The sequence below is a fragment of the Acanthaster planci genome, linkage group LG09, assembly GCF_054643075.1.
Source record: "Acanthaster planci isolate LZ-2023a linkage group LG09, COTS_SCS, whole genome shotgun sequence".
Classification (NCBI taxonomy): Eukaryota; Metazoa; Echinodermata; class Asteroidea; order Valvatida; family Acanthasteridae; genus Acanthaster; species Acanthaster planci.
The window spans coordinates 14,309,328-14,333,376 of NC_141785.1; the positions used below are offsets into that span (position 1 = coordinate 14,309,328).

Consider the following 24,049-nt stretch of genomic DNA (forward strand, 5'->3'; position numbering starts at 1 on the left):
TATAACCAAAATCATCCAAACCTTAGACATATCTGTATTCAGTAATCGAAAAGTGTTTACTGCTAACTTTATAGGGACATTTTGATGCCCCCCCCCAAAAAAAATTTGAAAGGATACATCTCCCAAGAAGCTCCAGGCAGATGGTGACATACTCTTCTATACTAGCTACCAAGTACGCACACCTAAGACAAACAGGGGAACTTGTAACGGTGAGTTATACATCAATACAATGGTTAAACCTACTAACTTTGAATATGGTTTTCAGTTCAATCATTGAAAACGACACTGGAAATTTCGGGATTGGTACAGGTGAGGTTTGAAGGAATACAAAAGGGGAAAGAGAGAAATGGTAAGCAGCACTCAGCATCATTCAAAAAGGGAAATATTTAGGCCAGTAATTTCCTTTAGTTAGGCAACTGTGTGTGGTTACAGTTTGATATCGAAAGAAGATTGATAAATAAGCTTTTCTTGGACTTACCTCAGTGATGTTCCCAATATGGACGTCAGCAGTGGCCACCATCGTTCTAGGCGGTAGTCCCAGGTCACGCGACCAAGTAGCCTACAGCATTTGATTTGGGCAGGATAAAAAGGAACCAAGTGAAAGAAGAAGTCTGCAGGATGAGATCAGGGTTGTCAGTAAAATTCTTCTCCAGCATTTAAAGCTGATGTGGCTCCAAAACATTAAGGTTTCAACAGCTGGGGTAATTTTAATATGAATCTTCTGACATTGATAGAAATCTTTCATTTTTACAGAAAAAATTCAACTTTCTAGGGACATAGCATTCCACGCAAATTAAGAGTGGTAGGACTCTACCATCCTCAATCCTGAATGTGGATTTTGAACAATCTAAGTGAGTTTTAGTTTCAGGGAAGTTTTATACTTTAAGGTGCTGCATGGGTACTTTGTCAAACATGGGTACTTTGTCAAACATGGGCCAAGAGTGACTTCAGAATGATATGAAGAGCACAGATTAAGGTCAGACATTTAACATATTCAGTTCACTTTTGGTATTTGTCCGACCAAAAGCAGATGCATTTGGACAAAATGTCCCGAGAAAACTACAAAGGTAAAAGTCCCAAAGTGAAATCCCGTTGACATTTCAACTCTTGTTTTTGTGCTAATGACAGTTGAACCGTGTGCATTCTCATGTAACCTTGCTACATGTACATGTCTGATGAATTTGGAAAACACAAACTTGAACATCCTAAATGTATCTTGTCTGACCACTATTTGGGCCTCATTTCACTCAATGATATTCATATGTTCTGTTTAATCTGACTTACGTGAGCGCCTTGCTGTAGTCCTTGGCATGGTAGTACTCCTCCCCCATTTGAACCACTACATGGGTAAAAAAAATGAATGTTAACTTGTTTCAGTGTGATGGAACAATGGTAAAATAATGATTGATTGAAAAGGAAAATGACCAGGGGAAGAACTGACCATACAAAAAACCCAAACACAATACACAATCCAAAACACACATAACTCAATTGTTCAAAGAAGTGTACATGTGCCCCAAGAACCAATGGGTAACTTACTGAGATAGCGCTTCATCCGTGCTGACTTGTACTTCTTAAACTGGGCAACTGCACTGCTCAACAATGGTATGATAATCCACTGTGTGACCAGAGAAAGTCAAGTCACAAAACAAATGGATCAGTCTCAATGAAAAGATGTTTAGAAAATAACACTTTACTGACAATACGGGAAAAAAATAAAAGAGATGTCCACCTATGAGTACAGAAAAACACCTGTTTGCTACTAAGTCCAGCTATGACACAAGATAGAGCACCTGTTTGCTACTCAAATACTGAAAAACTCATTCCAGTACATGTACATGCATTTGTTACTTCTTGACTGGATTACTGCAACAGCTTATTTTTTGGACTGTATGATTATCAGTTTAAGAAACTTTTAACATACCGGTATTCAGAATGCTGCTGCATGACTGGTTACAGGGAGACAAAATGACCGCCATGCAGATATGACACATGACACCCATACTTCAGGAATTACACCGGCTCCCAATTATGTTACAAGTTAAATGTAAGGTTCTCTGCATTTTTTCAAACTCATTCACCATGGCAGGTCAGCACCACAGTACCTCCGAGACTGTTAATGGTACCTTCCTCTAACATTCAAATTAAAAGTTGCGCCGCATTAAAACTTAAGTGTCCAGTTATTTGCCAAAAGCCTAGCAGGACTTCTGGAGATCATGCTTTCATTGTTTACGCCCCATTGCTGAGAAACAGGTTAAGAATTTTTCTTAGAAATATTGACAACTTAGGGACTTTTAAATCACAACTGAAGACTTTCCTTTTGAAAAAGATGTTAACTTTGAGTTTGCTTGGTTTTACCGACTGTGTGTGTAGTGTTGACATCATCTGATTTTATTTTAACTGTAACAAAGTTATATATCGTACCTATACCTTTACTAATTAATCGTGAAAAATCATTATTCAGGGGTTTGGGTAACATGTGTATTGGTGTATACAGATATGCACTTCCCCACTTGGAAATTTAATCAAAATAGGCAGCATAAAACCTCATGCAGAACGTAAAATACGCGGTCATTTCTACTGTAGAAAAAGTACCATAAGTTTCTGTATTTTTCATCAATTACGCCCTGCCCAACAGAGTAACATTTGTAACAGGTGCTACGGAAACCAATTTGTTTACATGTACAGCTTTTCCCGCTGCTCCGTGCATAACCATGATAAGTTATTCAGAAAATTCTGAATTGATGGGAAAGACCCAAAGTGAAACATGTTATAGACATAAATGGGTTACTGCACACGCGTTGTGTGCATGGATCATTTTTGTGCACAAAAACATGGTCACCAGACTCCCTGAAGACACAATGCAGTAAAATTGATTTCTAACCTGCAGGGACCATAATATTTTCATTGCTTTTTTGCATGAATTGATAGGGTTTGAAGTGCCCGAACTCCTCATTGAAAGTTCCACGAAAAAAACCTGAAGTTTTCTGCAAGTTTTGATCTGCTAAAAATGAGATTTTTTTCAAGAAGAGTTTTAGAGGCTTTCCAGTACAAAAGATTGAGGTTTAGAGCATGAGCACATTTGACCAGCGAGCGATGAAGTGGACCATGATTTTCTGAATGGCCACCGCTGGGCATGTGCACCCGGTGACCGATCAACATGGCATCTACGCATGGTAGTCTCACATGTGCCGCCGTACACGGGCGGATACAGACTTATGTGATTTTATCTATGGTGTCATGTGTTCATGGTTATCACTAAGCACAGTTATTGTTTTGCAGCATTCTCAACTACACAAATGTAACTGATTCTTACATGGGGTAATGGGTTAGTCAGCTTTACGGCACTGGGGAATGTGATTGCTAAACTTGCAAAAAGGATATGTGAAAACAAAACATGTTCTCTCTGTTTAATCTATGGTTTAATTCCCCAGAATTCTCTTGTGTGAATTAATTTTCCCTGAATTAAGAAATCCTTCATCAGAAAATGTGCTTTTTTTCCATCCTGTAATATGATGTTTTGTCATAAGAAATTTGGGGAGTGATTACTGGGTTATAATATATTTAAACTTGATAGCTCAAGCACAGAAAAAACGCCATTTTTCATTTTTCCAGTTTCAAAATTTGTTTTGCGGAATATCTTTGGCCTCGGTGTTTTTCCTTTGTAGAAACTGTTGGCCTTGTTGCCCCTGTCACTAGCTGCTGTGCCCCTCAAAATGTCCGATTTCTTGAAGCCAAAATGGCAGCGTTCCCAAAAGTTGAACTGCGAGCCCTAGCGTTGTGAAACGTTTTAAGACTTATAGTGTGAAATGCAAGCATAAATTATATTATTATTATTACCTCATCGAGTGGTCAACCTGTGACTCAAGATAAAGCACGTATTGGTACTCACCAAGTGATCCACCTGTGACTCCAGATTACGGCAGGGCAAGAAAGCCTTCTCTCTCCATCTGAGGATCCGGTGGGTCAATGCTCTGGTGACCCAGCCTCCACGGACGCTGACCAAAAAATTCTAGACTGTCTGCATCCTCTAAAGGGTTGGAAGCTGGCATGGCTGTGGCAGCCTGTAATGAGGACCATTTGCCAGTAATTGAGATGCTACTGGTACCGGTACATGTACTTGTATTTCTTGAAAAAACTGGCTTCAGTCAGATGAGGGAAATTTCATCCAAACTCATGAGTGTTCCTGGTTTTTTGCTCAAAACTCAAGATGATTTGGTGCTTCGAAAGCAAAAAGTTGTGACTTTTTGAGATTTATCATCTAACGAGCTTAGAAATCAGTCAGGGGTATTACCATATTTAGTTGGCCTATTACATGTACATCACAAATCTTGTACAATCTGACCAACCACAAGGCTTGTTCTAGCAGCCTGCAACGGATCGTATGGGTGTTTCCACGTTATGGGGTACTTTTCTTAAATGCTGCAAAAATTTGATTGGCTGTGCAAAAACTTGACTACAAACATAAACTAGAAGTTCTAAAACATGTGTGTGTCGATGGGATTTCAAATTAGGCGTTGCCAACTTTGGATATATCTAAAGTTGAATTTGGACAAAAATGACTTTATCAGTAAGGAAAGGCCACTATGCCCATAAGTGGTAGTACTCTAGACCGTGGTATGTTTATGCAAAAACTTTAACAAAAACTTGGGATACTCCGCTCCAGCCATTCCTTATATCTGGATTGCTATGCTCTTGTGCATGTGGCCAGGGTATTTTTCTGTTACAGGTCCATTCCTGGGGGGAGGGCGTCGCCCGCTTTTTGGTTTGAGGTCTGGGTAGTTTGTCTTCACGTGTTCACATGTGTGTGACTTAAAATGGCCAGCATGTGCAGGTGCATATTTAATGTCATTGCACCCTGCATGGTGCAGGGAGCAACTACTTGTAGTTAATTTGTTATCTCTATAGCCATATTCCTGTGTGATTAATTACTTGATTTTGTTTACTTTTTTTTTTAAAGAAAATAAATAAGCCGCTGAAAGATTTCTGCAGATTGGCAAGTTGGGCAAGTATCATACATCTCAGTTATTTTCTTTGATCCCATGTTTGTTATCGGGGTCCTTCATGGATTCCGTTACAATATTTGCCAAGAGAAAGTCATCAGTAAATAGCTGAAAGCAATGTACATGTAGGTTTTGGCTAGTAATTTACTTCTTGCTAAGTAAGCAATTACATTCCTCACTGCGTACCTGGTGAACCATGTAGTAAGCAATGAGGCAGTTGGATATTACTATTACAAAGAGTATGCCCAAAATGAAGTACTACACACATAAGCACAATGTCTACCCCATTAGCAGAGTCCTACATGGTGGTTCAAGAAAGAGTTACCCCAGGTTTAAGGTGATTGTTCACTCACAAACTGCAGTCCCGAGACTTTATATTGACCTCGTGCCATGATGAGTAGGGTGTTTAGGCCAAACCAAAAATTAGTTAGTCAGGTACTAAGTCAGATTAATACTGCACATGTACATGTGCACGTCAATATTACATAACAGCACTATGATTGAGTAGTGAAGCAGCTGGTTGTTGAAATACAAACACACAAGAGCCGTCCATCTCATACCAAAAAAAAATTCAAACAATACAATGTACAGGATGATGTACACAAAATTAGGCTTGGGGCAAGGCACAATAAGTTTTTATATTTTATTGATTTGTCCTATAAAAAGACAAAAAATCTCTATTCACTTGGCTATCAACTTGTGAACTTGAGAATTAACTAGGGCTAACTTACATGGCAGAGGCCTCGACAGAGCTGCTTTCTGGCGATGGCATGGTTGGCAGCCTGCTGGTAGTAGAAACCGGGGTGTTGGGTCTGGATCGCTGTCAAGCCCAACTTGATGGCCTCCTCAAATAACTCCCCAAATATGCTGAATCTGGTGGGACAGAGGTGGTTATATTAAGAACTGATCTGGGTCTGATCTGAGAAGTCTCCCACAAAAGCTCAAAATTTTGGAGAGAACGGATCACTGTATGCAGAACGATGGCACAAAATTCTCAGCACCACAAAGAGAAAAAAAACATCAAACATTTCATGTAAATTGCACTTCAAAGATGAAACAAAACAAAATCTCCATGTAACCCACTTCACAAATCTCTATAAAAATCACAGATTTGTTTAGTTGATTTTGGGACACATAAAGACTTACAGGAATACCAGTTTGATTTTTATCCAAAGAAGTCCAACTTCATACATTCCTATGGCCTAATTTAGTTTTAACTGAAAGGATGAAACTGCACTTTCGCCTAAACACTATCTTTCCTCAACTTAACCCTTAGTTTCAGCAAGATGGGCATGAAACCTGCCAAGCTCAACTGGCGACTTACTGTTTGGACATCCAGGCTGAGTGCTCAAAGGCTAGCTCATGGCAGCCTATCTTGTTCTTGAACAGGTCTACATGCTTGCGGAACTGACTGATGGCATCCAAAGGAGTGTTGTGAAAGAAGCTCAGACGGCAAACCTGGGAAACAAACATGAAAATCATCAGAACACTGCTGTTTAAGTGCAAGATATGACTGGCAGACTGACTGGAGAGATTTCACTTTGAGATTTCACACCTTCCAAGATTTGAACAAGTTCTTTTCATCGAGGGACAACTGAAAAATGCAGACAGGTACCGGTATATCAAACTTCTGTTTAACTGACAAAACAATTACAGTAAAAAAACGGGGCTTCAGATGTCCTTTGTGGAAAGAACTAGGACTAACATCTGATATTTGTCTATTGTCTTCCTCTCATTATACAGAAGCATTGTGACTTCATGGCTGTTAAGACATTGTTGTATAAAATGTAATATTCAAGTTAAATATATTGTTTCTTAAACCTTGTAGTTGATGAATCCGGCAATAGTCTTGATCTCCAGCATGTTGGTGTCATGTGCTCTGAGCTCTGTCAGGTGTGTGTATGCAGCCTTGTACTGTCTGCACTCAGATGAAAATAACTCTGAACTGTGAAGGCAGTCTTGCATTCAGTGAAATGCTTCAAGCTACACTTCTAATTTCTAATCACCTCCTGTAATAGCTTGTGCAGGACTTCTTAAACATCTTTTTTAATGACCAATTCCAATGTTTTAAAAGTTTTGAAAATAAACAGTTGTGTTAAGTGTGTAATAAATCACATATTCATTACCAAATCATGTCTGCATTGCGTCTGTATTTGTGTAATTTTGCCGAAACTTTTGAACCCTGTCTTCAGGTTTAATGAAAAATTTCCACAATCTGACAGCTAGCAGCACTGCTGAGAAAACGAAATTTGTATGATGCAATACCGGAGAAAACATTGAAACTGGTATCCGAGGAATGAGTGGTTCCGCCACAAATGTACATGTATATGAACATGGAGCTACATGTGCATGTACCACGTACAATGTCCCAGTGATAGATCTGTTTGCTGCGACTACTGTGCTGCATTATCTCTTTTCCTTAGAGTTTGTGCTGCCGAAATTGTGTGCCATTGGTGGATGCACTAGAAATTCTGCAAAAGATCCGGGATTTAAATTCTTTGAGTTTCCGAAGAATGAGAGATTATTCAAGTTTGTGCTGTCGTCCGCAGCTACGCGTGCTATGCAAGCCTAAAGTACATGCACTGTATTTTCTCTCCATGGTATTAATTGCATCACAGAAATCAATATTCATAAGATGTTTATGAGTCGTGACGACTTGTCCATTTTTACAATACCGGACTGGACTCACAGAAAAACTGGGTTCAAAAACTATGTTTCATTAACACAACAACATGTATTGCAAGGGGGATATTAATACAGTATGTGCCAATGTGCCACTTTTATTAGACTTGGCTCTTTTGAATAGGATTCAATATGAGAAAAATTAGCATCGTTGGAGTTGGTCTTTGAACACCACCCAAGTTTAGACAGGCCTACTCAGTGCAATAAGATTTGTTTGGGATAGGATTTCAAACCAACAAAACTGAGACTTGTGCTCTGCATATCTGTACTCTGACTACCTGCCGTCAGCGTTTGGTCAGAACTTACTTGAGCGCGCCATGGGTGTCCTGTTTAAGCTCACTGAAGAATGCAAACTTGAAGGCATGGCGCACAAACAGCAACTGTTGAAATTAGGACAGTGTTGAGAACAAGAAAGAGAGAGGTGAGGAATACAGTTGATTGATCTCAAAGGCTTCTCAGACCTCAGTGTGAGTACAAAGAATATGGCTTCAGCATGTAAACACATCTGCCTGCTGTACCTCAGGGCAAATAAGCTCCATCCCTGTGTATGCAAACTGCCAGATGGTGTTTTTTTGTTCTCCGGCTATGGGGGAGTCGCAAATTTTAGAGTTTTAGAATACGCATCCACATTTCATTTGAAAAACTTTTTGTAGGAAAGTAGAATGTCGCCCACGGAGAAAAACTTTGTTGTTTAAGTATCCTCCACAGCAAAGGGCCATTTAGTCAATTTTTTGTTTCCAATGGAACACTGTATATTCCAGATTTGAGAAGTGAGTTCCCACTGGAAGTTCCAAGCACTCTAAACATTCTTGCCCTTTGGACAGAGAGGGAAAGTGAAGGAGATGTGACCAAGTCTTTCCATACCTGATGAGTGGTTCTATTGAGGAACTCCCGATGAGCTTTGACCCGCCTGGCCTCAGTGTGGTAGTACCCCTGGGTCAGCTCGTAGAAAGCATTCTCCAGCCTGATGGTGTAACCCAGCAGATGGTCCACACAGGGCAGGACAAAGAGGGACTTTGCAGAGAGCTCACAAGCTGCGCACAGGGCTGCTGCTCGCTCAGCTGCTATCACATCTTCCCCTGAGAAAATATACAAATGTAACATGTACGGGTGGACAATCCATTTAACACATAGCTCCACAAAGTGATGAGGGTAGACAGTCCATTTTAACACCCCAAAGTGATGGAACTCAGTTGACAAACAAGTTCCTAGGAGGAAGCCAAAGGAAAACGCATTCCTGTTTGAACATCCTTATTCGGGTAGCTTCGTATCGCCCATGTACAAATCTTTGCCAATGTCCAAAAACAGAGCCTGCAGTGACAAACAAGCACAGGTAAACTACTTTTATATGCTTTTAAAAAATTTGTCGAAAAGATTGACAAATTCATTAGTATTAAAACAAGGCGATCTATAAATTATTCCAACAATGATATTTTTACCTTCAGTGCGAAGAATTTCAATCAACAGTGAATAACAATCAGAGCAACTCAATGATAGATCATTACGGAGTGAGAAGTTTAAGGAATCATGAACATAGATTGCTACACAGCCACCAGTCCTACTTTGTCTCAATGATAGATCATTACGGAGTGAGAAGTTTAAGGAATCATGAACATAGATTGCTACACAGCCACCAGTCCTACTTTGTCTCAATGATAGATCATTACGGAGTGAGAAGTTTAAGGAATTATGAACATAGATTGCTACACAGCCACCAGTCCTACTTTGTCTCAATGATAGATCATTGCGGAGTGAGAAGTTAAAGGAATCATGAACATAGATTGCTACACAGCCACCAGTCCTACTTTGTCTCAATGATAGATCATTACGGAGTGAGAAGTTTAAGGAATCATGAACATAGATTGCTACACAGCCACCAGTCCTACTTTGTCTCAATGATAGATCATTACGGAGTGAGAAGTTTAAGGAATCATGAACATAGATTGCTACACAGCCACCAGTCCTACTTTGTCTCAATGATAGATCATTACGGAGTGAGAAGTTTAAGGAATCATGAACATAGATTGCTACACAGCCACCAGTCCTACTTTGTCTCAATGATAGATCATTACAGAGTGAGAAGTTTAAGGAATCATGAACATAGATTGCTAAACAGCCACCAGTCCTACTTTGTCTCAATGATAGATCATTACGGAGTGAGAAGTTTAAGGAATCATGAACATAGATTGCTACACAGCCACCAGTCCTACTTTGTCTATTTTTCTTAATGCATGAATACTCCTTTATATTCAAATCCAGAGTACTTGGAACTGAAAGTTCAGAGTATTTATGAAGTCTGATATTTGATCAAAATTTTGGTAAGACTTCAAACATTTTGATGAAAAAATGAAACTGTGTTTTGACAACTGGTCAATCGGTACTTTTCAACAAATTGGTTGGGCAAGAGGTAATCCAAAGTCACATGGTTAGTAATATAATGACTCATGTCTAGATTGAGATTGTTACTTCCAGCAACCGTGCATTACAAAAGGAATGGTAGTATCACTTTTAAACTCATAAATTGCTAAATCAAATTCCTGAGGTAGAAGATGATTCAAGGGTAATATATAAGAAAAGCCTTCCTTACATGTTCCAAAGTGATCGTTTACATGTAAATCAGACTTGTTCACTGATTTACTGCATGTGTTACATTGACCAGCTACATGCACCATCACAGCTGTAATAGGCTAGTGATGCATGAAAATTTTTGCAAGATTTCTGGGGCTAGCCTAGCAGCACATGCACTGCAACGATGAGTGGTAACAATAGGCATCTAGTCTTCTTTAAGGGTAAATCGGTTAAGCCAGATGTGGACTTTAGGTACCAATACATGGGGAAAGTTAATTTATGTAGCTGTGGTGATTGTAAACAAATCAACAGATACATGTAGGTACATGTATACACATTGAGCTGAGAAAAGCACAAGAATTTCACAAAACAATGTTGAAAAAGAATCAACTTGGGTAATACATGAATAATGTAGAAACTGAATGAGAGTGGCCAGAAAATCAGTAATTCATATCATAGGACATTAATTTAGGATAAATTACGAAGCACAGAATGCTAAAATTCTATTTTATTGGGAAGTCGAGCCGATATGCTTTGTGCTTTGAATGTAGAGCTGGTCATTCCAGAACACAGCATGCTGACCGGCTTTGTGCTTCATTGGAGGGATGTCTTGGAGGGATCTATTTTTAGCAACATTAGCAGCTGGCAGATCTTGCAGAACGAATATTCCCGTGCTGGTAAGCTTGCATTTCATTCCAATCAGAACGGCCTGATGCTCGGACCGCTAGAGAAATCTGGTGATGATGTTTGAGGGCTTTGCCGATGTTGATTTCGGGCACCGACCATTGCGATGAGCCACCTCGATTTCTGTCTCGGGTATACTGAACCTCTCAGTCAGGATTTTCTTGACTGTGTTGTACGGGAAGGTGGTAGGCTCTGTTGGATTTTTTGGAATTCCCCCAAAATCTCAAGTTGAAGATTCGGGTGCGTCGTTCTAGGTAAAGGGTGGCTTCCTCAACCTGTTTCATTTTGCTTTTTGATGTATCTAACCAAGCCATTAGGTCGGAAATGCCATCTGAGAGAATTCTGTTCTTGGCTTGGATTTCCTTGATGGCCTTAGAGGAAAAACTGATTGCCTCCTCCATCTCTGTGACTTTTTTCCAGACACTGGATCCTCATTAGGATTGATTCTTGATTTAGAATCACGTTGTCCAGTTTGCCGTGTAGATCTGCCGCCATTGTATAGATTTCCCGCCACAGGCTTGCTAACCCATTGTCCGTTGATGCATCAGCTGATAAGGGCTAGCCATCTGACAGGTTTGGCACGGCTGACGGCTCTGTTGGTGCAGATCCTTTTTTTATCCTTTTTGGGGGTTATTTTTCATAGTTTGAACTTCAGCTCGTCAGAAACAATGTGGCAAAATTTAACTTAATAACAATATCAGTTGCTGATTGAGGTGAAAGAGCTTTGTTGCATTTTATAGTTGATTTTCTGGAGCACCGACTTCAGTGTGTCAGCTCATTCTGAAGCGCCCTCCTTGTCGTTCAACCTTTTTTGAGATTTTCGAAGACCTCACCCGACACCTCTTCAATTACAAGTTAGGTTTCCAAATTGTTTCTGATATGACAGAATACTTATGTGTGAAAAAATTGCGATGACAAATCCCTCTACCACGCAAGCCAACGATAAATAAAACACTCGCGAGTACAGACGTTAACATTAACACAATAAAATTAACGGTGTCAGGATATACTCTATACTCATTGCATGGTAAGCTTTGTCATGGTGAATGTGGAAAGGAAAAAGGGGAGGAAAGGTAACCTTCATCAAGAGTAAATCACAAAATGCTGCACTCCAGCTGCCATGCTTCAGACACAAATTCTAGAAAATGAATGCCAGAAATATATCTTCCCGGTTGTGAATGTAACAGCGGGACTGTTCCACTGGGAGCACGCGTCCAGTGGAATGGTCCAATGGAACGGGAACATTCCCAATTTTTGAGACGCTCCCTTAATGGCCATCAATTTATCTTGAAATGTATTCCGCAGAGTGCAATGTGCTCAACCACTTGCTGCCGGGGATTCCAGTTTCGGACATGTATTAATTAGACGCGTGGCCGTGGTCCCTGAAATCGGACAAAGGGAACTGGGCCCTGTAACAAAAGACCATATTCATAACAAAAGATCAGGCTGCTGGGAATTACCAACATTTTTTCACTCTCCATAGTGGAGATAATCCAGCCTTGTTTTGAAACAGTATACCACGGTTTGGGGCATTAATTGTGATTACCACTGGGGACAAAAGCGCTCCACCACCACAGCCAAGAGCCGCTGCACGCTAATCTGGCCCCTACTGAAAGAGGTCAGCAGCGCACTGTGCCAGTTTCGCGAACAAAAGAAAATTACGTAACACCCCACAATCTGGGCTCTTTTTACAAGGCGGCAGGCTTGGCTGAAATACTCCAGCATCAACAGATGTTGTTTGTCAGATAAGAGTAGAAACCAGACAGTCCTCTGTGTGGGTGTAAGTGTCCAGTAAATGAAGACATGAATTTTTAAAGAATTTTGAAAACAGAAAAAAATGAAAATTATCCCATCCCAGCGTCATCAATATTCATAAATGCCCTCAGCGGGATGTGGTTAATTTGTCTGCGAATGTAAAGAAACAATTTCTATTTTCTATATTGTAGATTCTCAACTGAACATTAAGAAGAGTTTGTTTTTGCTGAACAGGTTTCGCACATCCAAACTCTGAAGATTCTTTGTAGTGTTTGACAGTGAGCACTTACCTGGTGGCAAGGGTGCATTTTTCTGGATGAGGACAACAGCAACACGGGTACCTCTGCCATGAAGACTGGTCCTGAAACAAAGAATAATTGTCAGTTTCGATAGAAAATAAACAAGCAGAAAAGAGGGAGACTTGTGGGGTAGCAAATCTACAAAATCTGAATTTCTTATCACGTCTAATTGGACAACTTTAAAACATCCGATTTTTGGTTTGATGGGCACAGAGGTAAACACACGCAGAAGACTACAGATAAATTGGGAGACAAGGACTTTGAATCACAGTCACTCCAAGTGATGTTGAATTTATTACACCATGGTCACATAATAAAATAGAGAAAAAAGTGCATGCACTGTGTTCTGTCAGGTTACTCTCCCAATGACAGTGCGCTGTCCACTGTAGCTAACAAAAGGGAGGGGGTTAGCTTAGTAGTCACATGGTGCCATCATTCCTGCAATAGCAACAGTCAACCTTACCTGACAACTTCAACCCTTGTGGCACATTCCATCTGCCTCTCCTTCCACATGTTTTCGTCCCAGTCCAAGTCGAAGAAGACGACGACCAAGGCGGGGACTTCCTGGAGATGCTTCTTCATCCAACTGCTTTTGATGATGCCCTTGGGAATGTACCACTCATAGGACGTCCGTTGCTGGGAAGTAACATGACAATCAAGTTGTGATTTAAAGAAAAAGGAGTGTGTTCCTTAAGCACTTGGCGATTGTGTTATTCCAAAAGAACTTGTCCCGGACTTGGTATTTTTCAGCTGAAAATGTTCACTTGTTTAAAGAAAAAGATACCACAACCACAGTCCTTCACAGAGTTGGACTAAACAACTGCTGATCATTGATGGTAATTTGTCCCAAAAGTTTTTATCACATTTCTTAACACATCAAAGCTTTTTTAAAACTCCAAGAAAATGTCAGAGGGCAAGATTCACTAAGGTACATTGTAATCCCTTTTATGGCCAACTGCCACTTGAAGGATCCACCCAAATTCAACTTCCACGGGCTTGGGTGAGTCTGTGTGTGGGTCTTTGTGTGTGTACAAACTCAATGGGAACCAATCAAAAATGGGGATGAATATTGTAATTATCGTGTTTCAGCACGTCCTCCAATACCACATACAAGTAGGAAATCCCTCAGTGTTTATAGTACAGGTCAGAATTTTAGCCGACACGCTAACACAATCAGTGAACCTGACATGCTGTTCAATACATGCTTTGTGGTTTTCAATGTGCATTGCTGGTCCAATCATGGAGGAAGGACACAGAAGGAGTTGTAACTCAGGTACTTCAAAGCGTCCAATGATGGTCGCCGCCGAGTCTGACGAATAATAGAAAACATTCCAAAAATGCCTTATTGCTGCCTGCATCTTAGCCAGACAAGCGGGGCCAGTAATATCCTGGCAATACTTTTAATTTTTGCTTGCAATTAAATACAAACTATCGATGTGACCAGGAAATAGAGAGAGAAAAATTCCTGATATTAGACCTACTTTTGCCATCATAAATAAACTTTTTATATTTTGACACACAGTTTCATTATCCATGCAAAGTTTGTAATTCTAGTCTCCTCCGTCCAATACATCAGTGTTCAAAGACTAGGTACGAATTTGGCTAAGACTGGCCATCAAAATCTTCACTACTTCTGGAAAGCCTAGTTCATTAGGAACAAAATGCGCTATTTCATCACAGGGAGTGATCATGAAATCTCATAAAATACGCCTTTGTACAAATGCCATAATAAAAATGATTCAAACAAAACAAAAATCCTACAAACAGCTTGGCTATTTATTCCAAAAATAAGTCCCGAAGAATGCGTTCGATAAGGGCAACAACTGCACATGAACACTTCGGGCACACAGCCTAGTAAAAGCAACCACGCAAGCACTAAATTTGATGTTGTTGTCGGATCATATCAAGCACCAACGATTGCATGAATATTCAACTTCCTATGCTGCAGTACACAACGTTTTAGGGATGCAGATTACCAACGAAAGCGCTCTCTGCTATGCAGGGGTCAGTATGTTTCATGTTTGCAGTTAACTCCTTTCGTGTCAGTTGGACTCAATACACGCTGACACGCTAAGCGTGTTTGTGTGTCGGCCAGCAATCTGTACTGTACAGGTCATTTGGTGTGAAGTCGTTACACACAAGCTAGTAATTAGTCAGCACTCCTAGCAACGCTCATGGAGAACAGGATTAAACCCAAGTGGATCATAAACATGAAAGAAAGCATGCAGTGGTAAAAAAAGTTCAAAATACCGGGAGTATTCTGCTGAAGGAAAGGCTATTCTAAATCTATGCAAGTCAGCCAATTACAGGCGTGACTTGTAAACAAAATCAAAGATTTTTGCTTTCTATGGACAACAGACCTTTGATCTGCATTTTGGATATTCGTGATCAGCTGGCCACGCCTTGAAGTACAGAGGCACCCTGTCCGGCCTCCGGTTGGCACTAAAGGAATCCCAGATTGCCCGGTGCACTGCATTATATGTAGTGTTCAGGCCAGTCAGGACTACCAATCCCAGGGGACGGCACATCAGCTCGCTGGGCAGGTCACCGGGACCGGTGGCGTACTTGGCTGAGGTGGGGACTGGCGTCGTACTGAGGCTGGTACTGGGCTGTTTGGCAGTGACAGTTGGCTGGGCTTTGCTGGCATCTGGCTGTGCGCCCAGTGGATCCGCCCCACTTTCTGTGCTCATCTTGTGTGACTATCTGGTACCCCGTACAGATTCTGCAAGATTAGATCAACATCATGAACTATTTATTTACCATAAAAACAAAATTACCCTTTTACACAAAACATGGAAAAATGGCTGGAAGGTATATGCACAGAATTGATAAATTTTACCCTGGAAACTGTGTCCTGAATGGGGTTAAGGACCTCAATTTCAATGCATATAGACTGGATGATGATCAATTGAAAAGTTACAGGCTAGAAAAGTTAGAGGTTACAAAATTAAACAGATTTTGTAGATACATGTACATGTTCTACACATTTCAACTTTCACTGAAAAATGGGAAAATATCAATGGAATAAGAACATGCATACCGGTATGTTTCAGATTATTATTTCCATACATGGTCCATACTACACAGAAACTCAGGGAACAGGTTGATTTTTAGATCCTGAATAATAGCTTGGAAAGCCCAGCTCATGTCATAGTAGGGGAACTTGAATGAATCCTTGGAGCAAAGATTCATTTTCTGATATTCAGCTGGAAATGTTGTACAAGTTCCCATGTCCTTGTTTAATGATATGCATGGTCATAATGGTTACCCCAATGTGTCAATTATGTAACATTTCCCAAATATATATGTAATTCAATTCCATTTATGATTAATTTTGCGGGAGGGCAGGGCTTTGATACATGTACATGCACATGATCCATGGAGGACTCCATTGTATCACTGTGCAATAGTGGTTACCTCGTTGCCATTTTCAATTGGACAATTAACTGCCATCGGTTGTTCATGTTTTAATAAATATGCATGCCTGTCCACTGTTACTGGGAGAATTCCAAATCACTGAGTTCACTGAGTTCTTTAAGTAGACCACTACTGAGGAAATGCAATACAGTAACTCTTAAAGAATTGACCAACTGTGCTGAGCAATAATCACTGATAATGCAAATCTTGAATTGTAGATTTGTAGACATGTAGATTTCAGGCTAACTCTTTAAAAAATTAACTGGACAGCAAAAGAAACTTGCCACTTCTGTCAAAGGCCACACATAAAAATTCACTCCATAGAAATAAACATTTTTTTTACACAGGTATGCTGCAATACCCCTTACTAATCACATGTCCAAAAGCAAATGATTATCTTTATAACAAAGAAGAAATTGACATGCACAGCAACTTGGTTACTGAATCAAAAGTTACAGATGTAACAGAATGAGCCGTAAGTTTTAAGCAGAAATCAATGTCACAGGATAAAATAAAGAAGTCACATTCAATACTTTTCAATAATGTATATGCATAGTCAGTAAGAATGGCATCCCTATACAGAAACCACTCGTGCACATCATTTTGAAAAACCAGGTGTTCACTTTGTCATTGGTTATTTAAAATGTTGTCCATTCATGGGTCATTTTTTCATGGTGGAGAGGGCTTTTGTGTATGACTTTTGATTCCTGCATACATGTACACCGTGACTTCAGTCATTGTCAATTTGTGAGTCAATTAAACATGTGTGCATGCTTGGGCTCTGTGCACTCTGTAGTGCGAACACGAGAGAAGGTTGCGCGCTTTGCTAGCTTGTACTGGAGAAAACACTGATAAATAAACATTAATAATTATCCAATCACAAAATTGCAACAAGGCTACCACTGTTGTGCATTACTGTATCAACCATGACAGCCTCAGATGAGGGCTTGTCTACAAGTACATCTATGCTAAATGTAGGTTAGCCTCACAGGTACATGTGGGGAGTTTGACGCTGTGTTTTTAAAAGATTTTAGAGAGCTTATAACATGATGAATACAAATGCGACCTGCTGAAATTATTTGGAAGCTTCTTACCAGTATATTGACAGGTTATGCCAATTTCAATGATTATTTTTATGGGGTAGTTTTTGATGTCATGAGTTTTCCAATGCAAAAAAAAGAAGAAAAACAAGAGCACATATCAAGGTGTTCACCCCTTCGTGCCTGGAGGCGGCTATAGCCGCTGTAAAAATTGAGATCCTCAGCCCGCTTTTCATCTATTATTCTCAGCCCATGCTCGAGCAAACACGGTGAAAGAAGGCAGACCCTGGCTCTTGTATACATGTATATGGCAATTGGTCTTTGTGTGTAGCCCAGAAATGAAAAGATTGATTTTGCATCATAATCACCAGCTTCACAATAGTCAACGAGAATGTGGAAGGGTGAGTAGAGCCGCATGCCACCAAACAATCAGCCTTTTCACGGCATAATTCAAAGCGCGCAGAGCATGCAGGGCCAAAAACCGAGAATTTGCAGTTTGGCAGGTGGCCTTCGTGGCCAAGCAAGGCTGGAATTCTTGGAGTCGACTTCGGGGAAGAAATTCCCATCGTCAAAAGGTTAACAAACCATGTGCATGTATGTGGCCGTATTCATGGCTCCTAAAAAATGCATCTTGAAACAGTTGAAAGAACATGTTTCTCTATTCCTTTTGTATTTTTAGGCACTTTCAAAAAGTATTTGTTCTGCAAAGCAAAGATTTTAAGCAACAAATTGAATGTGACTACAGAGAGGAAGGTGAAAGGTAACCCTACCATATGGTATGTTCTTCATAAAATGGACCAAAATGCAACTCCGCATGTCATTTTTCAAAGCTTCTAAAAGAGTGACTTTGATCATGTAAAATACAAATTAGCACCTTCAGATTTACAAAAATGATTATTTGGGGATAACAGGGCATAATGTGTACATTTTGTTGGCTACCTGTGCAAATCAAATGGAGCTGAATTCATTTAAAGTTTTACGCCAAAGTATTTGCACCAGAGGACGTAACGTTATTTCTTGCCATTGTTGTGGACTGTTTTCAGCCGTTCTCCAGTGCAGTTCGTACAGTGTGCGCGCGCAACTACTCGGTGTACGAGATTCTGAGCCGCGTACATGCACACCGAAACTACATGTTCTGACTGGAACCAGTGAAACTGAAGTCCAAACGAATCCACAGGTTTCGCAAATGCTCACCGCATCGCACAACGGCACAGTGGTTCTCAACCACGAGTACCATTGATCTCCATGCCAAGTACACACAACATCGGGCAGGGGGCGAGGCTGTGGCGTGCATTGGCGACAGTCATTGGCTGAGTCTACTACGGCCAGATAATGCCGACTATGGGCAGACGGGCGGTGCCATTTAAAAAAACGAAGGCAGCCCTTCATTCGTCGGAAGTCAGGGCACCCAAAAGGTGCCGTCGATGCATAATTCATGTTGTCACAGTACTGCTTAGTAATAAGTTGGCGTGCACTTTGCTAGTGGACAGTCCGCCCACAGCATGTGTGTGGAGCATGATACAGTTACATGCATATTAATGTTATTCATATTTAATTTCACCGGTTCCTTGTTCGTCTGTCACACAAGGTATGACGGGGAACCAGCATGACCAGTTTTGTACAGCGCCTGTTGGGTGCCTTGGAATCCAACACAAGAAGAGCTGCTTTCATTTTCCAAACATGTCAAAATGGCATCGCCCGGGGTCAGCATGTAATACCACAGGCAGGTTTTTTTCAAGGTGCCATACATTGGAAAATATACAGTTTTGGAAAGCTTTAGGGTGCTCATATAAACGTCCAAACTCTGAGGAATACGCCAGTGTAAGAAATATGGTTGAGTCATTATCATTTTGGAAGATATTAGGATTCAAAGTTTGTGACAATCCTGCAGTTTGGATTTCAGGCATGCCTTGAAGTAGGGCTGTGGTGGCGACAGATTAAGAGACAGATTGTAAGAGAGCCACTAACTGAGCCCTGGGCCTACAAGTACATGTATTTGTGGGGCTACCAATACGAGTACTGGAGTAGGCCTACATGTATCATCAAGGCATTACCAATCATGACTACAGCCCTAGGTCTAAAGGCTAAACGATGACCATTATGGAGGAACCTCTCTTTAGCTAACCCTAAAAGAGATCGCAGCAAATATCAACAGCTGTGATAGCTTTTTACGGTAAACTGTAGTCATGAAAGCTCGGAAAATTGCGGGATGGGGCCTACATATTATACATGTACCTTTGAGTTGCAGCTTGCATGGCTTGTGCGAAATGTTCACGAACGCCCTCAAGCGGGGAAAAGATACCTGTCCTATAACAGGTACAAGGCAAATTCTTCACCGGGCATAGTCTCTTAAAAAGTACCCCTGAAATTTCTTTTGAAGAAAGGACTTTCTGTCGTCCAAGAAATTAAGGGGTTGTGTAAATATGGCTAAGACTCAAATATCTAGAAAGCAGACAAAAATACTATTAACAAATTCTACGAAGAGCCACCCACAGTGGGAAGACGTAATTTGGAAAATTGATTCCAACTAAGAGAGCGCCATCATTCGCTCAATAATCTATGTTATTTTATTTGAACGTTTATTATATTATTCCAGGTCAGGAGCGTTGGTCACAGGACCGCCACGAACTTATTATTTTCGGGGGAATAAAAAACTTATTTTGAAGAATTGAAAGCTTTATTTTTCGCAGAAATAATAATTTTCTATGAAAATTACAACTTCTTTTATTGATAATAGGCCAAAAATCTTTCCTTCCCATTGCGTGCACGTCAATTGGACAATTTTGAATATTTAGGGGAAAAAAAAGAACGTCCAACTTTTCAAAGTCGGGATTCGAACTCACACTCTCTGCGCTTCCCGGTCAGGAGCGCCGAGAACTTGTTATTTTCGGGGGAATAAAAAGTTTATTTTGAAGAATTGAAAGCTTTATTTTTCGCAGAAATCATCATTTTTAGTGAAAATTACAACTTATTTTATTGACAATAGCCCAAAAATCAACCTTTCCTATTGTCGACACGTCGATTGGACAATTTTTGGAGATATTTTGGAAAAAGAAAAGAAATTCCAACTTTTTAAAGTCTGGATTGGAAGTCAAAATTTCTGCGCTTCCAGGTCAGGAGCGCTAGCCACACAAAAGCCGCGGACTTGTTATTTCTGGGAAATAAAAAAATGTATTTTGAAGAATTGAGGGGTTTATTTTTCACATAAATCATCACTGTCAATGAAAATTACAATTTCTTTCCCATTCTCTGAACGTCAGTTTGACAAATTTGAAGATTTTTGAAAAAAAGAACCATACTTATCCGGGTCAGGAGCGCTAGCCACAGGAACGCAGCGAACTTATCATTTTCGGAGAATTAAAAACTTAATTTAGAAGATTTGAAAGATTTATTTTTGGGAGGAATCATCATTTAATAGGAAAATTACAACTTCTTTTATTGACAGTTGGCCAAAATACAATCTTTTCCATTCTCTGCAATTGAATTGGACAATTTGGAAGATTTTTAACACAAAAAGAAAAAAAATCATCTTTTCAAGGTCGGGAATCGAACTTGCGACCTCTCGCTTCCGGGTCAGGAGCGCTAGCCACAGGAACGCAGCGAACTTGGTATTTTCGGAGAATAAAAACTTAATTTTGAAGATTTGAAGGATTTATTTTTGGGAGGAATCATCATTTAACAGGAAAATTACACTTTCTTTTATTGACAGTTGGCCAAAAAACAATCTTTCCCATTCTCTAGACATGAATTGGACAATTTGGAAGATTTTTGAAAAAAAAAATAAAAAAAAATCATCTTTTCAAAGTCAGGAATCGAACTTGCGACCTCTTGCTTCCGGGTCAGGAGCGCTAGCCACAGGAACGCAGCGAGCTTGTTTAATTTCGGAGAATAAAAACTTAATTTTGAAGATTTGAAAGATTTATTTTGGGGAGAAATCATCATTTAATAGGAAAATTACAACTTCTTTTATTGACAGTTGGCCAAAAAACAATCTTTCCCATTCTCTGCACTTGAATTGGACAATTTGGAAGATTTTTGAAAAAAAAAGAAAAAAAAATCATCTTTTCAAGGTCGGGATTCGAACTTGCGACCTCTCGCTTCCGGGTCAGGAGCGCTAGCCACAGGAACGCCGCAAACCTGTTATTTTCGGAGAATAAAAACTTAATTTTGAAGATTTGAAAGATTTATTTTGGGGAGAAATCATCATTTAATAGGAAAATTACAACTTCTTTTATTGACAGTTGGCCAAAATACAATCTTTCCCATTCTCTGCACTTGAATTGGACAATTTGGAAGATTTTTGAAAAAAAAAAAAAAAAGCTTTTCAAGGTCGGGATTCGAACTCGCGACCTCTCGCTTCCGGGTCAGGAGCACTAGCCCCAGGAACGCCGCAAACCTGTTATTTTCGGAGAATAAAAACTTAATTTAGAAGATTTGAAAGATTTATTTTGGGGAGGAATCATCATTTCATAGGAAAATTACAACTTCTTTTATTGACAGTTGGCCAAAATACAATCTTTCCCATTCTCTGCACATGAATTGGACAATTTGGAAGATTTTTGAAAAAAAAAAAAATCTTCTTTTCAAGGTCGGGATTCGAACTTGCGACTTCTTGCTTCTGGATCAGGAGCGCTAGACACAGGAACGCAGCGAGCTTGTTAATTTCGGAGAATAAAAACTTAATTTTGAAGATTTGAAAGATTTATTTTGGGGAGAAATCATCATTTAATAGGAAAATTACAACTTCTTTTATTGACAGTTGGCCAAAAAACAATCTTTCCCATTCTCTGCACTTGAATTGGACAATTTGGAAGATTTTTGAAAAAAAGAAAGAAATAAAATCATCTTTTCAAGGTCGGGATTCGAACTCGCGAACTCTCGCTTCCGGATCAGGAGCGCTAGCCACAGGAACGCCGCGAACTTGTTATTTTCGGAGAATAAAAACCTAATTTTGAAGATTTGAAAGATTTATTTTGGGGAGGAATCATCATTAATACGAAAATTACAACTTCGTTTATTGACAGTTGGCCAAAAAAGAATCTTTCCCATTCTCTGCACATGAATTGGACAATTTGGAAGATTTTTGACAAAAAAAAAAAAAAAATCTTTTTAAGGTTGGGATTCGAACTGGCGACCTCTCGCTTTCGGGTCAGGAGCGCTAGCCACAGGAACGCAGCGAACTTGGTATTTTCGGAGAATAAAAACCTAAGTTTTGAAGATTTGAAAGATTTATTTTGGGGAGAATTAATAGGAAAATTACAACTTCTTTTATTGACAGTTGGCCAAAATACAATCTTTCCTATTCTCTGCATTTGAATTGAACAATTGGAAGATTTTTGAAAAAAAAAAGAAAAAAAAATCATCTTTTCAAGGTCGGGATTCGAACTCGCGAACTCTCGCTTCTGGATCAGGAGCGCTAGCCACAGGAACGCCGCGAACTTGTTATTTTCGGAGAATAAAAACCTAATTTTGAAGATTTGAAAGATTTATTTTGGGGAGAAATCATCATTCAACAGGAAAATTACAACTTCTTTTATTGATAGTTGGCCAAAAAACAATCTTTCCCATTCTCTGCACATGCATTGGACAATTTGGAAGATTTTTGAAAAAAAAAAGAAAAAAAATCATCTTTTCACGGTCGGGATTCGAAATTGCAACCTCTCGCTTCCGGGTCAGGAGCGCTAGCCACAGGGACGCTGCGAACTTGTTATTTTCGGAGAATAAAAACCTAATTTTGAAGATTTGAAAGATTTATTTTGGGGAGAAATCATCATTTAATAGGAAAAATACAACTTCTTTTATTGACAGTTGGCAAAAATACAATCTTTTCCATTCTCTGCACTTGAATTGAACAATTTGGAAGATTTTTGACAAAAAAAAAAGAAACAAAATCTTCTTTTCAAGGTCGGGAATCGAACTTGCGACCTCTCGCTTCCGGGTCAGGAGCGCTAGCCACAAGAACGCCGCGAACCTGTTATTTTCGTAGAATAAAAACTTAATTTAGAAGATTTGAAAGATTTATTTTTGGGAGGAATCATCATTTAATAGGAAAATTACAACTTCTTTTATTGACAGTTGGCCAAAAAACAATCTTTCCCATTCTCTAGACATGAATTGGACAATTTGGAAGATTTTTGAAAAAGAAAGAAAAAAAAATCAACTTTTCACGGTCGGTATCCGAACTTGCAACCTCTCGCTTCCGGGTCAGGAGCGCTAGCCACAGGAACGCCACGAACTTGTTATTTTCGGATAATAAAAACCTAATTTTGAATATTTGAAAGATTTATTTTTGGGAGGAATTATCATTTAATATGAAAAATACAACTTCTTTAGTTGGCCAAAATACAATCTTTCCTATTCTCTGCACTTGAATTGGACAATTTGGAAGATTTTTGAAAAAAAAAATCTTTTCAAGGTCGGTATTCGAACTTGCGACCTCTCGCTTCCTGGTAAGGAGCGCTAGCCACAGGAACGCCGCAAACCTGTTATTTTCGGAGAATAAAAACTTAATTTTGAAGATTTGAAAGATTTATTTTGGGGAGGAATCATCATTAATACGAAAATTACAACTTCTTTTATTGACAGTTGGCCAAAAAACAAT

General features: G+C 39.6%; 1 protein-coding gene across 1 annotated transcript in view; it reads right to left on the minus strand.

The window, feature by feature from the left end:
- The window catches only part of trappc11 (trafficking protein particle complex 11), a 35,323-nt gene extending 15,394 nt beyond the window's left edge, over window positions 1–19,929 (minus strand). The window contains 15 exon segments of the mRNA XM_022248178.2: window positions 118–182; window positions 479–559; window positions 1,285–1,339; window positions 1,540–1,618; window positions 3,893–3,922; window positions 3,924–4,064; window positions 5,735–5,876; window positions 6,328–6,461; window positions 6,825–6,921; window positions 7,992–8,065; window positions 8,550–8,764; window positions 12,983–13,053; window positions 13,455–13,627; window positions 15,352–15,713; window positions 19,684–19,929. Coding sequence (XP_022103870.2) covers window positions 118–182; window positions 479–559; window positions 1,285–1,339; window positions 1,540–1,618; window positions 3,893–3,922; window positions 3,924–4,064; window positions 5,735–5,876; window positions 6,328–6,461; window positions 6,825–6,921; window positions 7,992–8,065; window positions 8,550–8,764; window positions 12,983–13,053; window positions 13,455–13,627; window positions 15,352–15,681 — 1,687 coding nt within the window. The 5' untranslated portion in view covers window positions 15,682–15,713; window positions 19,684–19,929.
- Window positions 19,930–24,049: the final 4,120 nt, after the last annotated feature.